We start from the raw sequence: 23420 nt of genomic DNA, 5'->3' as shown, positions 1-23420 counted from the left end.
AATGCCATTCTGTTTTGATGTTTGTATATTTGTAGATTTTAAACTGTACTGAAAGCTTTTTAATGTAAGCCATTTTTGAGTCTCCTTGTTGGAGAGAAAAGCAAGTAAACAAAACAACAACATGGGGGAAAGCCCTTCCAATGCGGTGCGTGGCGGATGCCCAGAGAGCGGGCCAAGGGGGGGGGATTCGCGTGGGAGACCCTCCTTGACCGGCCCCCTCCTCTTTCCTCAGGTCTTGTCCCCTCTGTCCAAGGGCCTATTCCACAGAGCCATCTGCGAGAGTGGCGTGGCTGCCGCGGACATCCTCATAGACCCCCACCCAGAAAAGCTTGCAAAGGTAGGTTTGGGGATCTCTTTCCAACTGACCCAAAGGCCTTGTGGGGAGGGGTCAGCCAGGGTGGGCTAAGGGGAAGCAGCGCATGAGAGAGTCCGGGTCAGGGTCTTTCATGGATACTTCTGAACCTTTAAAATCGTCTTTAATATGCATCAGGCACTTTCAGAGAAAGAAGCAGACACACAGACACAGGGCTGGTTTTATAATGGCTATATTGGCCACGTGGGCAAAGGGGAAGCATCACACACCGTATACTCAGCACTCCACATACATTCATTCACATTCATACCATCCTTCTTCATTCAGTCCATCTTGGAAGGAGGCGGGTGTTCAGATTCGGCATTCCTTGCAGATCTGACACACTTTTCAAATAGAAAAGGGTCTCCTTATGTAGAACTTCTTGCTGTTGTTGTTCTGGATTGCTTGAACAATCTTTATTAATGACTTAGATGAAGGGCTAGAAGGCAGGATCATCAAGTTTGCAGACGACACCAAATTGGGAGGGAGAGCCAATAGTCCAGAGGACAGGAGCAGGACTCAAAGGGATCTGGACAGAGTAGAGAGATGAATGGCCAAAACTAACAAAATGAAGTTCAACAGTGACAAATGCAAGATACTCCACTTTGGCAGAAAAAATGGAATGCAAAGATACAGAATGGGGGATGCCTGGCTCGAGAGCAGTACGTGTGAAAAAGATCTTGGAGTCCTCGTGGGGAGGAAGGGGAACATGAGCCAGGAATGTGATGTGGCGGCAAAAAAAGCCAATGGGATTTTGGCCTGCATCAAGAGGAGCCTAATGTCTAGATCTAAGGAAGTAATGCTACCCCTCTATTCTGCTTTGGTTAGACCACTTTACCTGGAATATTGTGTCCAATTCTGGGCACCACAATTCAAGAGAGATATTGACAAGCTGGAATGTGTCCAGAGGAGGGCGACTAAAATGATCAAGGGTCTGGAGAACAAGCCCTATGAGGAGCGGCTTAGGGAACTGGACATGTTTAGCCTGAAGAAGAGAAGGCTGAGAGGAGATATGATAGCCATGTATAAATATGGGAGAGGAAGCCACAGGGAGGAGGAGGGAGCAAGCTTGTTCTCTTCTTCCCTGGAGACTAGGACGCAAGGGAGGAATGGCTTCAAACTCCAAGAAAGGAGATTCCATCTGAACATGAGGAAGAACTTCCTGACTGTGAGAGCTGTTCAGCAGTGGAACTCTCTGCCCCGGAGGGAGTGTGGTGGAGGCTCCTTCTTTGGAAGCTTTTAAGCAGAGGCTGGATGGCCATCTGTCAGGGGTGATTTGAATGCAATGTTCCTGCTTCTTGGCAGAAGGGGGTTGGACTGGATGGCCCATGAGGTCTCTTCCAACTCTTTGATTCTGTGATTCTATGATTGTCATTCTGCTAAGACTTGCTGGAGCTCCATCAATTCCGGAACAGATGTTGTTTTTCTTCCTTAACAGAAGGACTTCTTGTTTCTGACTTCTTTTTAAATTCACCCGTTCTCATGGTGGATTTTAAACTTGGCTGTATGCTTGGTTTTTGTTTGTGTATTTAGATACATATTTTATGGAGGTATGTTTTAATATGTGTATTTTACAAAGTGTTTTAAAATTATTATGTACTTGTATATGTTTTTGTGATGCTGTAACTCACCTCAAGCCATGAGGAGAGGTGGGCAAGAAATAAAACTTCCTCCTCCTCCTCCTCCTCCTCCTCTTCTTCTTCTTCTTCTTCTTCTTCTTCCTATTATTTTCTAACTTAAAAGAGCCATTGCTTCTAACCAGAAGCATGTGTTGCTTACCTCAGAAGTTCCCAGGCCAGTCATTGTCAGTTCCACAGTTTTTCTCACCAGCACGTTCCATGCCAAAGTTAACTTCACCTCCTCCATGATGGCTTTGCTTTTAATCTTAGGTTAGTCTCTTCAGTCTTGCCAGGCCTCAACAGACCCTCAGCCAGACCCCAATCATGCAATTTCATTCCTTCCTCCATCACATCTTGGCCTGGCCCTGCGCCATCCCAAGGGGGCTGCAGAGAAGCCCACCAGCATCACATCTGCATCACGCTCTGAAAGGAAAGGACATAGATAAACCAATGGCAGCCATTGATGAGCTCATTGTGTTTTGGGGGCTGCTCGTCAGGTCCAACAATGCTGGGATCCAAAACACTACGGTCATTTCATAGAATCATAGAATCAAAGAGTTGGAAGAGACCTCATGGGCCATCCAGTCCAACCCCATTCTGCCAAGAAGCAGGAATATTGCATTCAAATCACCCCTGACAGATGGCCATCCAGCCTCTGCTTCAAAGCTTCCAAAGAAGGAGCCTCCACCACACTCCCTCCGGGGCAGAGAGTTCCACTGCTGAACGGCTCTCACAGTCAGGAAGTTCTTCCTCATGTTCAGGTGGAATCTCCTCTCTGGTCGTTTGAAGCCATTGTTCCATTGCGTCCTAGTCTCCAGGGAAGCAGAAAGGAAGCTTGCTCCCTCCTCCCTGTGGCTTCCTCTCACATGGCTATCATATCTCCTCTCAGCCTTCTCTTCTTCAGGCTAAACATGCCCAGTTCCCTAAGCCGCTCCTCATAGGGCTTGTTCTCCAGACCCTTGATCATTTTAGTCGCCCTCCTCTGGACACATTCCAGCTTGTCAATATCTCTCTTTCGGTCGCTGGAGTGTATAACCCTTTTTTATTGTTGACTAGCTTGGGGACCCGGCGCTGCCCGGGTTATTTGAGAAAGGAATTGTGTATCAAGGTTGGTCTTTATCAGTTATTTATATGGCTCACAGTGGTCTCAGGAAGTTAGTGAAGGTACTACGAGTACCATCCTTTGTGGTCCATCCTCCTCCAAAATGCACAAGGATGGAGAGTGGGTCATGGGGGCTCTGTATGCCAAGTTTGGTCTTGATTGGACATTAGATGAGTGTTGCAGCAGCCTTGGGAAGGGAGTGGAGGTATTTGATGTCCCATCATGCATAGTCTGTTCTCTTCGAAAGTGCACCAAGATGTAGAGTGGGTCATAGGGGCTCTGTGTGCCCAGTTTGGTCTTGATCAGTCATTGGTGAGGGTCTCAGTGGTCTCAGGAAGTGAGTGAAGTGACTGCAAGTCCCATCATCCATCGCCAAATTCTTCCTAACCGCACCAGGATGTAGAGTGAGGTGCAAAGGAAGGCCGAAACTAAGACAAGTCAAACCTGCATTTTGGACTTTAGGAGAGCTGATTTCCAAAAAATGAAGGAAACGCTGAGCAGCATTCCGTGGACACAGACACTAAAAGATAAGGGAGTTACGGATGGATGGGAATTTCTCAAGAGTGAAATACTAAAGGCACAATTGCAAACTGTGCCAACAAAGAGTAAAAATAGGACAAGTGCAAAGAAGCCAGAATGGATGTCCAAAGAACTTCTAACAGTGCTAAAACACAAAAGAGACATGCACAAGAAGTGGAAAAAGGGAGAAATCATCAAAGAAGAATTCAAACAAATAGCCAACACCTGTAGGGAAAAGGTCCGCAAGGCTAAAGCACAAAACAAGCTCAGGCTTGCCAGGGACATTAAAAACAATAAAAAGGGCTTCTTTTCTTATGTCAGTAGAAAAAGGGAAAACAGGGAGGCGATAGGGCCTCTTCGAGGAGAAGATGGGGCAATGCTGACAGGGGATAGGGAAAAGGCAGAACTACTTAATGCCTTCTTTGCCTCGGTCTTCTCACAAAAAGAAGGTCATCTTCAACCTCAGCAAGATGGAGTGGATGAGGGATTAGAGGACATCCAACTCCAAATTGGGAAACAAGTCATCCAGGAATACCTGGCCGCTCTTAATGAGTTCCAGTCCCCTTTCAGGGCCAGATCAACTACACCCAAGAGTACTGAAGGAACTAGCGGAAGTCATTTCGGAACCATTGGCAACCATCTTTGAGAGTTCTTGGAGAACGGGAGAAGTTCCAGCAGATTGGAGGAGGGCCAATGTGGTCCCAATCTTCAAGAAGGGAAAAAAGGACGACCCAAACAACTACCGTCCGGTCAGCCTCACGTCGATACCGGGCAAGATTCTGGAAAAGATTGTGAAGGAAGCGGTCTGCAAACACTTAGAAACAAATGCAGTCATCGCTAATAGTCAACATGGATTTATCAAAAACAAGTCATGCCAGACTCATCTGATCTCTTTTTTCGATAGAGTTACAAGCTGGATAGATGCAGGGAATGCCGTGGATGTGGCGTACCTGGATTTCAGGAAGGCCTTCTTTTGACAAGGTCCCCCATGACCTTCTGGCAAGGAAACCAGTCCAAGGTGGGTGAGGCAAAACTACGGTGAGGTGGATCTGGAATTGGTTAAATGGACGAACCCAGAGGGTGATTCTCCCCAATGCTTCCTCTTCATCTTGGAAAGAAGTGATGACCGGAGTGCCGCAGGGTTCCGTCCTGGGCCCGGTCCTGTTCAACATCTTTATGTGAGTGGAGGTACTTCAAGTCCCATCATCCATGGTCCATTCTCCTTCAAGCAGCACCAGGATGTAGAGTGGGTCATGGGGGATCTGCGTGCCAACTTTGGTCTTGATCAGTCATTAGATGAGGGTTGGAACAATCTTGGGAAGTGAGTGGAGGTACTTCAAGTCCCATCATTCATGGTCCATCCTGCTGGAAACTGCACCAGGATGTAGAGTGGGTCATGCGGGATCTCAGTGTGAATTGTGGTCCTGATCCATCATTGTTGGCAGTTTTATTGGTCTTAGGAAGGGAGTGCAGGAATTGCAAGTCCCATCGTCCATGGTGCATCCTCCTCCAAACCACACCAGGATGTAGAGTGCATCATGGAGACTCAGTGTGCCAAGTTTGGTCTTTTTTGGTAATTGGATGAGGGTTGCAGTGGTCTCAGGAATTGAGCAAAGGTACTGCAAGTCCCATAATCCATGGCGTATCCCCAGTCAAACCACACCAGGATGTAAAGTGGGTCATGAGAGGTCTATGTGTCAAGTCTGGTGTAGATCAATCATTGGATGAAGGTCACAGCAGTTCAGAAAGTGAGTGATGGGAGTGCAAGTCCCATCATCCATGGTCCATCCTCCTCCAAACTGCAGTAGGATGTCGAGTGGGTCATGGGGGCTCTGTGTGCCAAATTTGGTCTGTATCGGTAATTTTCTGACACATCCTCTGGCCTTTTCTCTCTTTGTCATCTCGGAATCTTGGAATTGAGGCTGGCCAATCAGAGACCGTATGCAAATTTCCTTCTCATTTCATTGAGCCAACAATGTGATGTGGCAGCAAAAAAAGCCAATGGGATGTTGTCCTGCATCAAGAGGAGCCTAGTGTCTAGATCTAGGGAAGTCATGCTCCCCATGCTCTATTCTGCTCTGGTTAGACCACATCTGGAATACTGTGTCCAATTCTGGGCACCACAATTCAAGAGAGATATTGACAAGCTGGAATGTGTCCAGAGGAGGGCGACTCAAATGATCAAGGGTCTGGAGAACAAGCCCTATGAGGAGCGGCTTAAGGAGCTGGGCATGTTTAGCCTGAAGAAGAGAAGGCTGAGAGGAGACATGATGAGAGCCATGTATAAATATGTGAGAGGAAGCCACAGGGATGAGGAGGGAGCAAGCTTGTTTTCTGCTTCCTTGGAGACTAGGACGCAAGGGAACCATGGCTTCAAACTACAAGAGAGGAGATTCCACCTGAACATGAGGAAGATATGAGAGCCGTTCAGCAGTGGAACTCTCTGCCCCGGAGTGTGGTGGAGGCTCCTTCTTTGGAAGCTTTTAAACAGAGGCTGGATGGCCATCTGTCAGGGGTGATTTGAATGCAATATTCCTGCTTCTTGGCAGAAGGGGGTTGGACTGGATGGCCCATGAGGTCTCTTCCAACTCTTTGATTCTAGGATTCTATGATTCTCTCATGTCGGGCTTCTGTCATTAACCCTCTTCGCCACCAGGAGGTCCCATTGAGGCTGGCCAATCAGAGACCATATGCAAATAGTGTCAGAGTTTTATGTTAATATTTAGATCATTTCTTAAGTGACAAATGGGTAAGTGATTGCAGGAATCATGTCCAGTCATTGTATGACCAGCAACAGTCAAGCCACCTGTGAGAGCTTATTAGCTACTACAAATTGAGAGACTGCGAATGTAGAGAGTAGAGAAGAGATAGAGAAGAGTATGAGCAGAGAATGCTGATGGTGAGACTGTGAAGAAAGCAAGAGCTAGAGGAAAGAGGAATAGATTCCTGTAAAAGCTCAAGGAAGGTTTGCTGGAATATTGGGATCGATGGATTGAATCTGTTATTTGTGACGATTGCATAAACATTTACTTTATTGGAAGAAAGTTTGTCTTCTGTGGATTGCATTATTTTCTCAATGGGGCGCAGCTTCCGAGAAGGGGGTTTGGATGCTTGAAACCAACCCCAACTGTAAAGCAGCAACGCCATCGCTGCGACAAATAGCACCACAGTGGCAGCCAATCAGAACGCTGCCACAAACTCCTCCACCCTACGTCCTCCTTCCTCTGTCCGTCGCACACGCACAAACTTTGACTTTTATTATATACATAGATATAGATATTTATTTATTATTTATTTGTTTCTGGTATTTTTACCCCGCCCTTCTCAACCCCCGAGGGAGGACTCAGGGCGCCTTCCAGTCGGCACATATTTGATGCCTACAATTAAACACTGTAAAATACACAGCAACAGTCATTATAAATAATTAAAACATTAGGTTAATGCAATAAAATCTAATAGAAAAGAAGCCAGCCTGGTGGCCCGCGCTTCGCCGAGATCTGTCGTTAGTGAGTCCATTCCACTTACCATAATCCATTCCAGAGATCTCGTCGTCATTGTCCTTGTCAGTCTGCCAGATTACCCAAAGGCCTGGCCCCATATCCATGTCTTCAATTTCCTTCTAAAAGAGAGGAGGGATGGCAATGATCTAATTTCCCTGGGGAGTGAGTTCCACAGGTGGGGGGGGGGCACCACCAAGAAGGCCGTGTCCCTTGTCCTTGCCACTCTCATTTGTGACAAGGGCGGGGCCGAGAGCAGGGCCTCTCCAGAAGATCTTAAGTTCCTAGGCAGGACGTAGAAGGAGATGCGTTCGGACAGGTGCGCTGGGCCGGAGCCGTCTAGGGTTTGATAGGTCTCTTGCCCATGTGGCCATGCCTTCAGGATGATCCTATCACAAGGTCTTCCTGGCAGATCTCTTTGGGGAGGAAAGGGTTGCCTTTGCCTTCCTCTGAGGCTGAGAGAGTGCAGTGTTATGCTTTATTTAAATTTTTTCTCCTCCAGAAAATTGCCAAAACTGCCGGTTGCCAAGCCTTCAGTTCTCCCGAGATGCTCCGTTGCCTCAAAGCCAAGACGGCGGAAGAAATCTTAGAGACGACTCTCAAGATGGTAAACGGGCCGCCGTCTGGGGGCTCCTTGGGGAAGAGTGCCCAGAAAGGCAAAAGGGCCTTTTCGGGAGGGGGGGGGGGTAGCAATGGGTCGCATGCAGGGGAAACATCAGGAGAAAATGCTGCTGGAACACCTTAGCCATACAGCCCAGAAACCACACAACACCCTAGTGATTCCGGCTAGGAAAGCTTTCGGCAATACAATGGGTGGAAGGGCTGCCAAGCAAGGATCCCATCCGAATTGGGAGGGAGAGCCAATAGTCCAGAGGACAGGAGCAGGATTCAAAGGGATCTTGACAGATTAGAGAGATGATGGGCCAAAACTAACAAAATGAAGTTCAACAGTGACAAATGCAAGATACTCCACTTTGGCAGAAAAAATGAAATGCAAAGATACAGAATGGGGGACAATGCCTGGCTCGAGAGCAGTACGTGTGGAAAAGATCTTGGAGTCCTCGTGGGGAGGAAGGTGAACATGAGCCAGGAATGTGATGTGGCAGCAAAAAAAAGCCAATGGGATTTTGGCCTCAGGCATCAATAGGAGCATAGTGTCTAGATCTAAGGAAGTCATGCTACCCCTCTATTCTGCTTTGGTTAGACCACACCTGGAATCACATTGTGTCCAATTCTGGGCACCACAATTCAAGAGAGATATTGACAAGCTGGAATGTGTCCAGAGGAAGAGGGCGACTAAAATGATAAAAGGTCTGGGGAACAAGCCCTATGAGGAGCGGCTTAGGGAACTGGGCATGTTTAGCCTGAAGAAGAGAAGGCTGAGAGGGGATATGATGAGGGCCATGTATAAATACGTGAGAGGAAGCACAGGGAGGAGGAGGGAGCAAGCTTGTTTTCTGCTTCCCTGGAGACTAGGACGCAATGGAACAATGGCTTCAAACTACAAGAGAGGAGATTCCACCTGAACATGAGGAAGAACTTCCTGACTGTGAGAGCCGTTCAGCAGTGGAACTCTCTGCCCCGGAGTGTGGTGGAGGCTCCTTCTTTGGAAGCTTTTAAGCAGAGGCTGGATGGCTATCTGTCAGGGGTGCTTTGAATGCAATATTCCTGCTTCTTGGCAGAATGGGGTTGGACTGGATGGCCCATGAGGTCTCTTCCAACTCTTTGATTCTATGATTCTAGGATTCTATGATCAGTTTAGGGACTCTGTGTGTTCAATGTCCCAATCTGCTTGGACTTGCCCAATAGGGAAGGAGGGAGCGGCACAAAGGCTGCTAAACCCGAGCAGGACACGGCTTGTCTTTGGGAAGGCTGGCTTTGTCTGGAGAGCCCCCACCCCCACCCCCACCCCGGGTGGGTTCCCTCCTTGACAAATAAGACCAAAGGCAGAGCTGGGAACAGACCCATTCCGGCTCCTTCCTTCTGGCCAGAAGCTATGCAGCCACACCTCAGGGTTATGGGGCACATTGGAAGCAGCATGTCCACAGTGGCCTGACCGGTGGTGGTGGTGGTGGTGGTGGTGGTGGTGGGGGGGCATTGACATTCCATCGACAAGATCTTCGATACCAAGAGCAAGTCCTTTGGCGTCCGCATTCATCTCCTGCCTTCTTCTCTTGTCCCATCTTTTCCTTGACTTTTCCTCCTTTTATGAGTTTACTTATACACGCTCTATTTCCCTCCTAGTTTAATAGTCTCCAGCCATTTAAATACCCCAGAGTTAATTAATTTTGTTAATAGGTTAGTAATACATGTGTAAATACTTGCTATTTTAGTCTGTCGTTTACACAGATTCTGTATATCGATGCCCATAATATCCACGTCATTGAAATTATAGGCATTTCTATTCCGACTTTGAAATATTAACCCATCAATCTTTTGAGAATACAGAATATATTAATATACTAGCTGTCCCTGCCAGGCGTTGCTGTGGCCCAGTCTGGTGATCTGGAAAATAAAGTAATGAGAAAGCGTTGGTTTCTAATAGATGTAATTCTTTTCTGCTTGTGAGTAAACAGTATTCCTTGTTGTTTCTTTGTGAGTGTTGATGTGGAGAGTGCCTGGTTTGCCTCCTCTGGAACAGGCAACATATCATAGTCCTTCTTTAAGGGCCTCTTTCAAATCTATCTCTCTCTCTGTGTGTGTGAGAGAGAATCATATCTATCTCTCTCTATTTATGACTGGATGTCTCTTTGTCAGGAGGGCTCTGATTACATTTTCTTGCCCTGGTGAAGGGAGTTGGACTGGGTGGCCTTAAGTATTTTCTGTTGGTCAAGGGGGTTCTGGGTGGGAAGTTTGCCCCATTTCTCTCGTTTGTGGGTTTCAGAACGCTCTTTGATTGTAGGTGAAGTATAAATCCCAGTAACTACAACTCCCAAATGTCATGGTCTATTTCCTTCAAACTCCATCTGTGTTCATATTTGGGCATATGGAATATTTGTGTCAAGTTTGTTCCAGATCCATCATTGTTTGAGTCCACAGTGCTCTCTGGATGTGTGTGAACTATAATTCCCAAACTCTAGGTCAATGTCCACCAAACCCTTCCAGTTTTTTCTGTTGGTCATGGGAGCCCTGTGTGCTAAGTTTGGCCCAACTCCATCATTGGTGGAGTTCAGAATGCTCTTTGATTGTAGAGAAACTATAAATCCCAGCAACGAAAATTCCCAAATGACAAAATCATTTTTTTTAGTGGAGGACATAAATTGGACTGTTAGGTGTCTTGTGTCCAAATTTGTCAATTCCCCCAGTGGTTTTTGAGTTCTGATGGTAGCACGAACTAACATTACATTTTTATTGATATAGATTATTCGTATTAGGTTCTTGTGGGTTTTTTCGGGCTATAGAGCCATGTTCTAGAGGCATTTCTCCTGACGTTTCACCTGCATCTATGGCAAGCATCCTCAGAGGTTGAGAAGGTCTGTTGGAAGTAGGAAAAATGGGTTTATATATCTGTGGAATGGCTGGGGTGGGGCAAGGAGCTCTTCCCTGCTGCAGCTAGGTGTGAATGTTTAGCTGATCACCTTCATTAGCATTTGAAGGCCTGCCTGAGTCTGGGAAAATCTGTTGCTGGGAGGTGTTAATCTTTCCTACTTCCAACAGACCTTCTCAACCTCTGAGGATGCTTGCCATAGATGCAGGCGAAACGTCAGGAGAAATGCCTCTAGAACATGGCTCTATAGCCCGAAAAAACCCACAAGAACCTAGTGATTCCAGCCATGAAAGCCTTCGACATTATTCGTATTATTTATAGTTCTCAAATCCTGTTCCGATGATCGCCTTCTTCTCAAACCCCACCACGTTTCTGTTGTGAGCGGACTGGCGCCTTTGCTGGCTCCTTCCCTGCATTGGGGGCCCAGCGCAGACCTCAATCCCTGTGTGTGTGTGTGTGTGTGTGTGTGTGTGTCCCTTTTCTGTGATTTCAGGGCTTCACCCACCTGCAACTGGAGGACAATGCTCAGGTGAGTGGCGCTTGGCCTCTGCAGGAATGCTTTGCGTGCCCCCTTCTCACAACTTCCATTGGGGGGGGGGGTTCCCTAAGGGGTCCGGCACCAACGCCCCTTGCCCCCTTCTTCTTCTTCTTCTTCTCATCCCCAACAACCCTTTCTTTCTGCCCTCTTTTCCTTCCAGAAGACGCTCTTCATGCCTGCCGTGGTGGGCGGTGCGTTTATGCCGAAGCGCCTGCTGGAGGAGGAGGGGGCCGGCAGCAGCGTGCCCGTCATCATCGGTGTCAACAACCATGAGGCGGGGTGGCTTCTCCCCAATGTAAGCCCTCCCCCAATGGCACCCCTCCTTTCCTCTTCATTGCCCCCCTGTTGGCCCCAGGATCCCCCTGACCCCTGACCCTCTCCCCTCCAGATGCTCGCGTTCCCAGAGTTAGACAAGGGCTTCGACAGGAAGACGGCCGAGCTCCTCCTGTGCGCCACTGCACGGTCCCTCAGGGTAAGAGCCCTCTCTCTTCCTCTGCCCCCCCCCCCACCCCACCTTCTCCCATGCCATTGCGGCCCATCCCTGGACTTGGCCCTTCTTCTGTGCATTGGCTCCTTTGACTGGATGTGGAACATCTCACAAAACCAGAGTGAAGTGTCGCTTCCAGAATGTAGCATGGAGCTCCACTGGCTGCCATTTATCTTCCGAGCCCAATTCAAGGTGCAGGTGCTCACCTACAAAGCCCTGAACGGTTTGGGACCACCCTACCTGCGTGACCGCATCTCCATCTACGAACCCACACGCTCGCTCGGTCATCTGGGGAGGCCCTGCTCGTGATCCCACCCACATCGCAAGCGCGCTTGGTGGGGACACGGGACAGGGCCTTCTCTGTGGCGGCCCCCTGACTTTGGAACGCCCTTCCAAAAGATCTCCGACAGGCCCCTACTTTAGCGGTTTTCAGAAGGAACCTAAAAACCTGGCTGTTCCAATGTGCCTTCTCAGATTAGGAATCCCCATCCCAAGTCCTAGAAGCACTTTAGCACAACCGATGTTGCTGCACACCGCACCTTTAATCCTATGTTCCTCCTGCCATCTCAGCACTTTAACCCCTGTACCCCATTGCGCCGGCCGAACCAGTTTTAATAGTGTCTTGATGTAGTTATTGTTGTTATTTTGCTTAACTGTTTTGATTTGCTTTGTGTATTATTGTGTTATGTTTTGTTGTATTGTGTTTTGAGGCTTCGGCCTGTGTAAGCCGCATCGAGTCCTGCGGGAGATGCTAGCGGGGTACAAATAAAGTTAATAATAATAATAATAATAATAATAATAATAATAGCATGACATTTGGCTTAATTAGGCAGATTCCTTGGGTCAATATCTACAAGGCAAATAAGATGACATGCAATAATAATAATAATAATAATAATAATAATAATAATAATAACTTTGTATTGTTGAAGTCTTTCATGGCCAGAATCACTGAGTTGTTGTAGGTTTTTTCGGGCTCTATGGCCATGTTTTAGAGGCATTCTCTCCTGACGTTTCGCCTGCATCTATGGCAAGCATCCTCATGAAGTCGAACTAGACTTTAGGGGGGTCATCTCCAAGGAGAGATGACCCTTAGTTCCCACCAAAGAGGGAACGCTACCTTGGCAAGCCTTCAGAGAAGCCTGATTCCAGCAATTTTATTTAATATTAATAATTGAAATGAGACTCTTGCCAAAGCGAAGAAGAAGAAGGGGCATCGAGGTTTAATGAGCGATTCAGCTGAGATCGGATGCAAGTGGGAATAATTCCGCCACAGGCATACCAATACAGAATTTACAGGCATTTTTATAGGCAAAATACAGGAAAACATTTCAAAACTCCCTCCCTCTTCGGCTCCTTAGCCAATCAGGGAGAGGGAGGCAGGACGGAAGAGGATGATGTGTGTCCAGAGAGGAGGATGACCTCCCACTGTCCTGGATTTCCGGTGCCCGAGGGATCAGCCAGCCAAGGAAACTAGTTTTTTTTTGTTCTTGTGATGGATCAGTGATTAGGGATAATCACTTGATAGAGGTTTTCCCCTTCCAAGATCAGATAAGGTAAAAGGTGAGGCTGGGAAAGATGTTTGTTGTGAAGGGAAACTTGGCAGAGGAGGAAATCACAGTCTGAGGACCCCCTCCTCAAGTCAAATAGTAGTAACTCCAGGTCCCATTGTTCAGGTGTGAGTTCCAAGTAAATAGGTGTTTTTGTGATTCCCGATTGCCTTTTCAGCCTAGCGGGCCGCTCCCTGATCAGCCTCCCAAAGGGCAAAAGAGTTCATGGCTGGGTCAGACTTGTGAAGGAAATACATAGACGGAAAGTATATAGATCAGTCACCCCTTCTCCATCCCACCCACCAGAGAAATTTAATAAAGAAATTATTTTCAAGCAATGTGAGTCCATGAGCGGGAAAGATGTCCTTGTGAGTCCAAAACGTTAGGCAGAGCTGCCACGCTGGAATCGAAGCTGGCCCCTGGGAAACTACAACTCTCGTGGAGGGCAGAAGTCCCAAGATCCAGCTGTTTCCCAAAAGCCTCGTGGGGTCCTTGTTGTTGTCGTCAGTGCTTTGGCAATGTGACCAAGACTTGACCCTTGTTGTGTAGTCTGGTGCCCTTGCCCTTTGCAGAACTATAAGTCACTATCCCTTATTTTTTTTGGGGGGGGGGAGGGGGTGCTCGACATCACTCAGAGCTTGTGAGGTCAGACCTATAACAACCCAATAATAACTTTATTTTTGTACCCGTCTCCATCTCCCCGAAGGGAGTCAGGGTGGCTTACATGTGGCACAGTGTGCCTAAAACGACGTGTAAATATAAACACACAATACAATACAAAATAAAACCAAAGACAAATGAAACAAAGCTTAAGCTCTCAACAGTGCCCCGTAACCTATGTACAAATCTCTGTTGCTCAGTCATAGAATCATAGAATCATAGAATCGAAGAGTTGGAAGAGACCTCATGGGCCATCCAGTCCAACCCCATTCTGCCAAGAAGCAGGAATATTGCATTCAAAGCACCCCTGACAGATGGCCATCCAGCCTCTGCTTAAAAGCTTCCAAAGAAGGAGCCTCCACCACACTCCCTCCGGGGCAGAGAGTTCCACTGCTGAACGGCTCTCACAGTCAGGAAGTTCTTCCTCATGTTCAGATAGAATCTCCTCTCTTGTAGTTTGAAGCCATTGTTCCCTTGCGTCCTAGTCTCCAGGGAAGCAGAAAACAAGCTTGCTCCCTCCTCCTCCCTGTGGCTTCCTCTCACATATTTATACAAGGCCCTCATCATATCCCCTCTCAGCCTTCTCTTCTTCAGGCTAAATATGCCCAGCTCCTTAAGCCGCTCCTCATAGGGCTTGTTCTCCAGACCCTTGATCGTTTTAGTCGCCCTCCTCTGGACACATTCCAGCTTGTCAATATCTCTCTTGAGTTATGGTGCCCAGAATTGGACACAATATTCCAGGTAAAGTGGTCTAACCAAGGCAGAATAGAGCATGGGGAGCATGACTTCCCTGGATTCTAGACACTATGCTCCTCTTGATGCCTGAGGCCAAAATCCCATTGGCTTTTTTGGCCGCCACATCACATTGTTGGCTCATGTTCCCCTTCCTCCCCACGAGGACTCCAAGATCTTTTTCACACGTACTGCTCTCGAGCCAGGCATTGTCCCCCATTCTGTATCTTTGCATTTCGTTTTTCCTGCCAAAGTGGAGTATCTTGCATTTGTCACTGTTGAACTTCATTTTGTTAGTTTTGGCCCATCTCTCTAATCTGTCAAGATCGTTTTGAATTCTGCTCCTGTCCTCTGGACTATTGGCTATCCCTCCCAATTTGGTGTCAGTCACACAGAGCAGTGCCAATTCCTTGGTGTCCTTGGGCTGTGGCGGTGTGTGCAGCTCTCTCCTTTGGACTCTTCTCTCCTTTGCGGCTGGGTCAGCGCTGCCTGATGCAATGCCGAACACTGCCTTTCCCTGCGGAGACTTTGCCTTTCCTTTGCATTCTCTGTCTAAGGATGGCACCTTAGGACCAGCTGGGCTTCATTCGCTCTATTCCCCATCCAGTATCCTTGGCATACATTTGAATCCACCAAGTTTCTCAAACAGCAGAAAACAGGCTTACTCCATCTTCTTCTATATGGGGGACCCCAAACAAGCAGAGAAACGAAACAGAAAATCGAAGCCCCGGACCCATATCTTCCCTTTGTCCTCTCATTTATTTATTGTGTGAGTGGCAACCAGACAATTGCATTACATTTTAAACAAAATTTTAACAAACAGACAAAACAGAGTTTGCAAGATTGGTAGTCGATTAAATGTCCTTTGACCAGTATCTGGGCACTTGGAGTGCCTTTGGTGTTACTATAAGAAGGTCCTCCATTGTGCATCATGTGGAAGAAGGGCTCAGGGTGCATTGCAGCAGGTGGTCAGTGGTTTGCTCTTCTCCACACTCGCATGTTGTGGATTCGACTTTGTGGCCCCATTTCTTGAGGTTGGCTCTGCATCTTGTGGTGCCCGAGCGCAGTCTGTTCAGCGCCTTCCAAGTCGCCCAGTCTTCTGTGTGCCCAGGGGGGAGTCTCTCATTTGGTCTCAGCCACTGTTTGAGGTTCTGGGTTTGAGCCTGCCACTTTTGGACTCAAGCTTGCTGAGGTGTTCCAGCGAGTGTCTCTGTAGGTCTTAGAAAACTATTTCTTGATTTAAGTCATTGACATGCTGGCTGATACCCAAACAGAGGATGAGCCGGAGATATCACTGCCTCGGTCCTTTCACTATTGGCTGCTACTTCCCAAAGGATGTCAGGTGGTGCAGTACTGGCTAAACAGTGTAATTCCTCCAGTGGTGTAGGGTGCAGACACCCCGTGGTAATGTGGCACATCTCATTAAGAGCCACATCTACTGTTTTAGCGTGGTGAGATGTGTTCCACACTGGGCATGCATACTCAGCAGCAGAGTAGCATAGCGCAAGGGCAGATGTCTTCACTGCATCTGGTTGTGATCTCCAGGTTGTGCCAGTCAGCTTTCGTATGATATGGTTTCTAGCACCCACTTTTTGCTTGATATTCAGGCAGTGCTTCTTGTAGGTCAGAGCACGGTCCAGGGTCACTCCCAGGTATTTGGGTGCGCTGCAATGCTCCCGTGGGATCCCTTCCCAGGTAATCATCCTCAGAGCTCAGGATGCTTGTCTGTTCTTAAGGTGAAAGGCGCATGTCTGTGTTTTAGATGGATTATGGATCAGCTGGTTTTCCCTGTAATAGGCAGTGAGAACGCCTAGAGCTTTGGAGAGCTTCTGTTCTACCATCTCAGAGCTCCCTGTTTGAGTGGTAATGCCACGATCATCTGCATAGATGAAGCTCTCTGTCCCTTCTGGCAGTGGCTGGTCATTTGTGTTGAACATGGATGGAGCAAGCGCGCTCCCCTGAGGCAGGCCGTTCTTCTGTTTCCTTCGTCCTCTGTGAGAATGGGACAAGCAGGGCAGCAACAGGGAAATGCATCTGCAGAGCCACTGAGTCCATTTCCAGCCTTCCTTCTTTCCCTCCCTCCTCCCAAAACACTCAGACCCCAAGTTTGTATTACCAAATGAGATCACTAATATGAAGGAACCCTTTATTCTGGTGCCAAGCTTTGACCGCGATACCAATAGCGATGCCAAGATGCCTTCATCTGGCGACAGAGACACTGTTCCCAAGAGGCAGGGAAGGAAATCCTGGGATATTTGCCAGAAAGGGATCATGAGAACGGATGGCGGAGGAGGGCAGGGTCCCTTGACCAGAGGGTCTCCCGCTGGCGCCCTTTTCATACTGGTTTGGCCCCGGGCTTCTCTTGGCAAGACTTGACCAGAGCAGGATTGCCTTGCCTTCCTCTGTAGCAGAGAGAGTGATTTGCCCAAGGCTGAGCAATGGATTTCCAGGGCGGAGCAGCAGGGATGCGAACTCCAGTCTCCAAAGGCTGACGCTCAAACCAGTAGCCCCATGGATGGCCTTGTTTGTGCTTATGAGACACCTATACAACAGGCCTTGGCCTGAGAGTATGCTTCCGTGATTGATTATAGTCTGTGATTACAGATAATCGACCATGAACACTGTCACATCATCATCAACGAATACCTGAAGGACGTCCAGGACCCCTTTCAGCTCCGGGACCGGGTCCTGGAAGCCCTTGGGGACGTGGTCTTAGTGGCGCCTGCTGTCCTTGCTGCCCGGCACCATCGGGGTGAGTGGCGTCTCCGGCAGAAAAGACCTATGGTCTCCAACCCCCTCCCCCAACACACACACACACACACACACACACATCCACCCTGTGGCCGCGTTGAATCAACCAGGGCAGAGTTGAATCAGCCAACGCAATATGAGCCACGGCCAGGTTTGCTTAAGTGGAGAACCAAAACCTCGAGTCTTTCAAAGGTCCATCTCACAAAACAGAAATGCAGCACACAGCCGGGGTGATCCAAAGCAAGATCAGGAAGTCCATTCATTAACGCTGAGAGCATTACTAAGCAAGAAGAGGAAAGAGTTGCCAGGTTTGCAGTCCAAAAGCCAGGTGCCAAGGGTGTTCCAGCGAGTGTCTCTGTAGTTCAAGACATAGTTTTCTTAGAACTACAGAGACACTCGCTGGAACACCCCAGCAAGCGAGAGTCCAAAAGTGGCAGGCCCAAACCCAGCACCTCAATTCATGGGTGATACCAGATGAGAGACTCCCCCCTGGGCACTCAGAAGACTGGGCGACTTGGAAGGCGCTGAACAGATTGCGCTCTGGCACCACGAGATGCAGAGCCAATCTTAAGAAATGGGGCTACAGGGTGGAATCCTCGGCATGCGAGTGCGGAGAAGAACAAACCACTGACCACCTGCTGCAATGCACCCTGAGCCCTGCCACATGCACGATGGAGGACCTTCTTGCGGCAACCCCAGAGGCACTCCAAGTGGCCAGATACTGGTCAAAGGACATTTAACCAAATACCAAATTTACAAAATCTGTGTGGTTTTTTTTTCTTTTTTTTCTTCTTTTTCATTTTAATCTCTGTGTTTGTTTTGCTCTGTTAGAATTGTAAAACAGTGGTTGCTGATGACACGATAAATAAATATAAGGGTGGGCTTGGGATCAGAGTTAAAGGGCACCAACTGTAGTCAAGCCAGAAAGCCAAGGGCCCAAGTCAAGTCAAAGTCCAAGGTTCAGGGTCCAGGTCTCAAGGCACAATGAGGTGTATGAAAAAGTCACCGAGGCAGCAGAGTCCCAAACGGGAGGCATGAACAACGTTAAGTTCACAGATGTAACCCAGCGGTAACAGCGGGACCCAATTTATTTATTTATTTATTGGCTTTATTTCTATACCGCATTTTTCAGCCCTTAACAGGCGACTCAATGCGGACCCAAGACACAAATACCGAAGAGCTCCCTCTCCCAGAGCCCTTGTTTGTCTTCTGCTGCTCATGTCGTCATGCCTGTGCCAATCCTCACGGGAACCTGCGGTGCTTTCTTGAAAAGGGAGCGGCAGCTTGACCCCCACCCCCCCCACCCCCCACCCCCCACCCCCACCCCCGTTGCACATTTATCATAATATGCGCTCATTGCATGATGCAATAATAATTCCCGTTGCAACAATTATGTAATAATACATAGTATCCATTACTGCATGACATAATAATTTCAAGTGCACCATGTTGCATGATATAATAATAATAATAATAATAATAATAATAATGCTCAAACTTCCGTACAGTGGCCCTTATTACCCAGTAAGGTAATGCTCAAGGTCCTGCAAGGAAGAAGACTCCAGCAATACATGGAGCGAGAGTTGCCAGATGTTCAAGCTGGGTTTAGAAAAGGCAGAGGAACGAGAGACCAGATTGCCAATATCCGGATGCTGGAGAATGGAGAAAGGCAGGCAGTTTCAGAAAAACATCTACTTCTGCTTCATTGACTCTTCTAAAGCCTTTGACTGTGTGGATCATAATAAATTGTGGCAAGTTCTTGGTGGGATGGGCATACCAAGCCACCTTGTCTCTCTCCTGAAGAATCTGTACAAGGACCAAGTCGCAACAGTCAGAACTGACCACGGAACAACAGACTGGTTCAAGATTGGGAAAGGCGTACGGCAAGGCTGCATCCTCTCACCCAACCTTTTTAACTTGTATGCAGAACACATCATGCGAGGATGTGCGGGGCTGGATGAATGCAAAGCTGGGGTGGAAATTGCTGGAAGAAACATTCACAACCTCAGATATGCAGATGACACCACTCTGATGGCCGAAAGCGAGGAGGAGCTGAGGAGCCTTCTAATCAAGGTGAAAGAAGAAGCGCAAAAGCCGGGTTGCAGCTAAACATAGAAAAAAAAAAAAACAAGATTATGGCAACAAGAATGATTGACAACTGGGAAATAGAGGGAGAAATCGTGGAGGCTGTGACAGGGTTTGTATTTCTAGGTGCAAAGATGACTGCAGATGCAGACTGTGGCCAGGAAATCAGAAGACGCTTCCTTCTTGGGAGGAGAGCAATGTCCAGTCTCGATCAAAGAGTGAAGAGTAGAGACATCAGACTGGCAACCAAGATCCATTGCCTAGTCCAAGCCATGGTCTTCCCTGTAGTCACCTCCGGATGTGAGAGCTGGACCTCAGGAAAGGCTGAGCGAAGGAAGATCGATGCTTTTGAGCTGTGGTGTTGGAGGAAAGTGCTGAGAGTGCCTTGGACTGCGAGGAGATCCACCCAGTCCATCCTCCAGGAAAGAAAGCCTGACTGCTCACTTCAGGGAAAGATACTAGAGACAAAGCGGAAGTCCTTTGAATGCCACATCATGAGGAGACAGGAAAGCCTGGAGAAGGGAATGATGCTGGGGAAAGTGGAAGGCAAAAGGAAGAGGGGCCGACCAAGGGCAAGATGGATGGATGGCATCCTTGAAGTGACTGGACTGACCTTGAGGGAGCTGGGGGTGGTAACGGCCGACAGGGAGCTCTGGCGTAGGCTGGTCCATGAGGTCACGAAGAGTCGGAGACGACTGAACAAATGAACAACAACAACAACATTGTGGCCCAATGCAGTTACAGTGTCTACGGACAACGCTGGCTCTTTGGCTTACAAATGGAGATGACCACCACACCCCAGAGTCAGACATGACTGGACTTAATGTCAGGGGACAACTTTTACCTTCATATTGTGACCCAATACATTTACAGTGCAATAAAGATAAATACCAGGATAGAGTTAAATGTGCACTATACAACTGCTGTAATGTATCTTGGCCAAAGTGAGATAAATATGGCTCTATTCTTAATATATCGATATAAAAACAAATATATAAATAACAGAGTCATATAAATATACATATTTGTATAGCTTGGCCACTTCTAAGCAGCCGCATCAGATGTAACCCCCCCCCCCCCTGCCAAGCCAGAAGGCGGTCAAGCTGATCATCGTTTCTCAAGGAAAGGATAATGGCTGGCCATGGCACATGTTTTGGGAGGCCACCTTGGACCGGAGGCGACGGCGGCTGCGGCTGCGGCTGGGCTGAGCTTGCCCTCCGCTCCCTTGGCCCAGTAGCATGGGTCAGGCAGCTTCATCTGGGTGGGGCCACATCCAGAGGAGGGAAGGGTGACCCCACCGCCTTTGTCTTTCCAGACGCCGGCCACCCAACCTACGTCTATGAGTTCCAGCACAGCCCCAGTTGGCAGGCGGGCCTGAGGCCGGACTTTGTTCAGGCGGACCACGGCGACGAGCTTTTCTTTGTCTTTGGGAAGCCCTTCTTAGCAGGTGAGTGCTTACTTTTCCCCAAAAAGCATAACGTTTTGACCTGTATGAAGGCAGTTGGCAGGTCTCTGGTAGGTGAGCCAACCATGTGGAGTGCCGCAGGGTTCCGTCCTGGGCCCGGTCCTGTTCAACATCTTTATTAATGACTTAGATGAAGGGCTAGAAGGCAGGATCATCAAGTTTGCAGACGACACCAAATTGGGAGGGATAGCCAATAGTCCAGAGGACAGGAGCAGAATTCAAAACGATCTTGACAGATTAGAGAGATGGGCCAAAACTAACAAAATGAAGTTCAACAGTGACAAATGCAAGATACTCCACTTTGGCAGGAAAAACAAAATGCAAAGATACAGAATGGGGGACAATGCCTGGCTCGAGAGCAGTACGTGTGAAAAAGATCTTGGAGTCCTCGTGGGGAGGAAGGGGAACATGAGCCAGGAATGTGATGTGGCGGCAAAAAAAGCCAATGGGATTTTGGCCTGCATCAATAGGAGCATAGTGTCTAGATCTAAGGAAGTAATGCTACCCATGCTCTATTCTGCTTTGGTTAGACCACACCTGGAATATTGTGTCCAATTCTGGGCACCACAATTCAAGAGAGATATTGACTCTAAGCTGGAATGTGTCCAGAGGAGGGTGACTAAAATGATCAAGGGTCTGGAGAACAAGCCCTATGAGGAGCGGCTTAGGGAACTGGGCATGTTTAGCCTGAAGAAGAGAAGGCTGAGAGGAGATATGATGAGGGCCATGTATAAATATGTGAGAGGAAGCCACAGGGAGGAGAAGGGAGCAAGCTTGTTTTCTACTTCCTTGGAGACTAGGACGCGGAACAATGGCTTCAAACTACAAGAGAGGAGATTCCATCTGAACATGAGGAAGAACTTCCTGACTGTGAGAGCCGTTCAGCAGTGGAACTCTCTGCCCCGGAGTGTGGTGGAGGCTCCTTCTTTGGAAGCTTTTAATCAGAGGCTGGATGGCCATTTGTCAGGGGTGATTTGAATGCAATATTCCTGCTTCTTGGCAGAATGGGGTTGGACTGGATGGCCCATGAGGTCTCTTCCAACTCTTTGATTCTATGATTCTATGATTCTATGTGCTGGGCTAATGGGGAATGTCCCCTCATAACTCCCCGGCGGGACTGGATTTTTCTCCTATCCTGCAGCTTAAAAGCACCTGCTCATAAGCATACCTGCTCTTTCTGTCCCTCAGTTAACTCACAGTGTGACACATCAATTTGTCACAGCAGGAAAGAGAAATTAGACCTTGTGGTCTCGTGATTCCTAGCAGACTTGTCTATCAGTATTCCACCCCTCCGGATGTGACCAGCCTTGCGCTCTCTAGCCTGGCACATCCGGGTGGGCACTCCACCCTTCGATTACCGGGTGCTTCTGGGAATACGTGTCTCGAGGGCGATTTCTCCTCATACACGTAAGCCTACCATTTCATCAACAGGGAGGCCTGGAGTCACCTGGCCGGCCCCAAGGCCCTCTTTGCAGGCGGTCAAGGAAGGTTCGGAAACCCTTGGGACATTGCTAAAACTTGGCCAAAGGCTGCAACTCTTGACTGACCTTGTCGTTGCGTGTCTCTCCTGTAGGTGAAGGCACTGACAAAGAGAGAAACCTGAGCAAAACCATGATGAAATACTGGGCCAATTTCGCTCGCAACGGGTGAGTCCGTAGGCTTTCTGTTGATTGCCTGTATCGGTCTTCTGCCGCAGCCGCCCAAAGCTTATTTCATTCCTCGGGAGGAAACCTGAGGTGGGTTCCTGTGGTGAGGAAGGGAGGGAGGGAGGGATGGGTGGATGGATGGATGGATGGGACAAGGGCCGGGTGCTGCCAGGAGAGCGCCTGCAAAGGTGGCTTTGGGTGATGAAACCAAGACCAACTGACGGAGCCTCTGCCTCCTTTCTGCTCCGCAGGGATCCCAATGGGGCCGGTCTAGTGGCCTGGCCCTCCTACGGCCAGGAGGAGCAGTACCTGGGCATCGGCTTGAAGCAAAGGGCGGCCAAGAAGCTGAAAGAGGGGCGGGTTCGCTTCTGGAGCCAGACCTTGCCTGAAAAAGCCGCAGAAGGGAGAGAGGGGCACAGGGAGCGCTGAGCCCTTCCCAGCCCTCCTTCCCCCATTGGGGTCCCCTGACCCCCCCCCCCCCCCCCCATAGGCTTCTCTGCATCTGTGTCCATCGATCGCAGCCAGGTTCCAGAAGGAACAGATGCCGGGAGAGGGGGTGCAGCACTGGATTCGGTACCTTTGAATGACTTCTTTGCTTTTCTGGAGAAAGGTGAAATACCACCCCCTCTTTTTTGGAACTCATTTCTGTCCAATCCGCTTCTTTCCAAAGCTGGAAGGATGTCTCCGACGCTTCCAGTTTCTGTGTGTAACGGGATCAGGCCAAGCAATGCTCCGTCTTTTGAAAGCTTTTCATAAGTAATAAATAAAAATGTATCATATTATTATTGTTATTTAATAAGACTCCCCTTTGGACACACAGTGATATCGAGCCTGACATCAACAGCTTCCAGATTTTCAGTCCCTTCTACACGGCTATATAAAATCCAGATGATCTGTTTTGAACTTGATCGTGTGGCAGTGTTGATTTAT

The 23420-nt window shown here is 48.4% G+C and overlaps 1 protein-coding gene across 1 annotated transcript in view; it reads left to right on the top strand.

The window, feature by feature from the left end:
- The window catches only part of LOC132778910 (fatty acyl-CoA hydrolase precursor, medium chain-like), a 37093-nt gene extending 14123 nt beyond the window's left edge, over nt 1-22970 (top strand). The window contains exons 5-13 of the mRNA XM_067468897.1: nt 233-337; nt 7592-7696; nt 11070-11105; nt 11275-11409; nt 11503-11586; nt 17148-17295; nt 20695-20826; nt 22418-22490; nt 22742-22970. Of these exons, the coding sequence (XP_067324998.1) occupies nt 233-337; nt 7592-7696; nt 11070-11105; nt 11275-11409; nt 11503-11586; nt 17148-17295; nt 20695-20826; nt 22418-22490; nt 22742-22919 (996 nt within the window). The 3' untranslated portion in view covers nt 22920-22970. The remainder of the gene's footprint in view (nt 1-232; nt 338-7591; nt 7697-11069; nt 11106-11274; nt 11410-11502; nt 11587-17147; nt 17296-20694; nt 20827-22417; nt 22491-22741) is intronic.
- The last annotated feature ends 450 nt before the right edge of the window (nt 22971-23420 follow it).

The sequence above is a fragment of the Anolis sagrei genome, chromosome 1, assembly GCF_037176765.1.
Source record: "Anolis sagrei isolate rAnoSag1 chromosome 1, rAnoSag1.mat, whole genome shotgun sequence".
Lineage (NCBI taxonomy): Eukaryota > Metazoa > Chordata > Lepidosauria > Squamata > Dactyloidae > Anolis > Anolis sagrei.
This window is presented reverse-complemented; position numbering and strand designations above follow the sequence as displayed.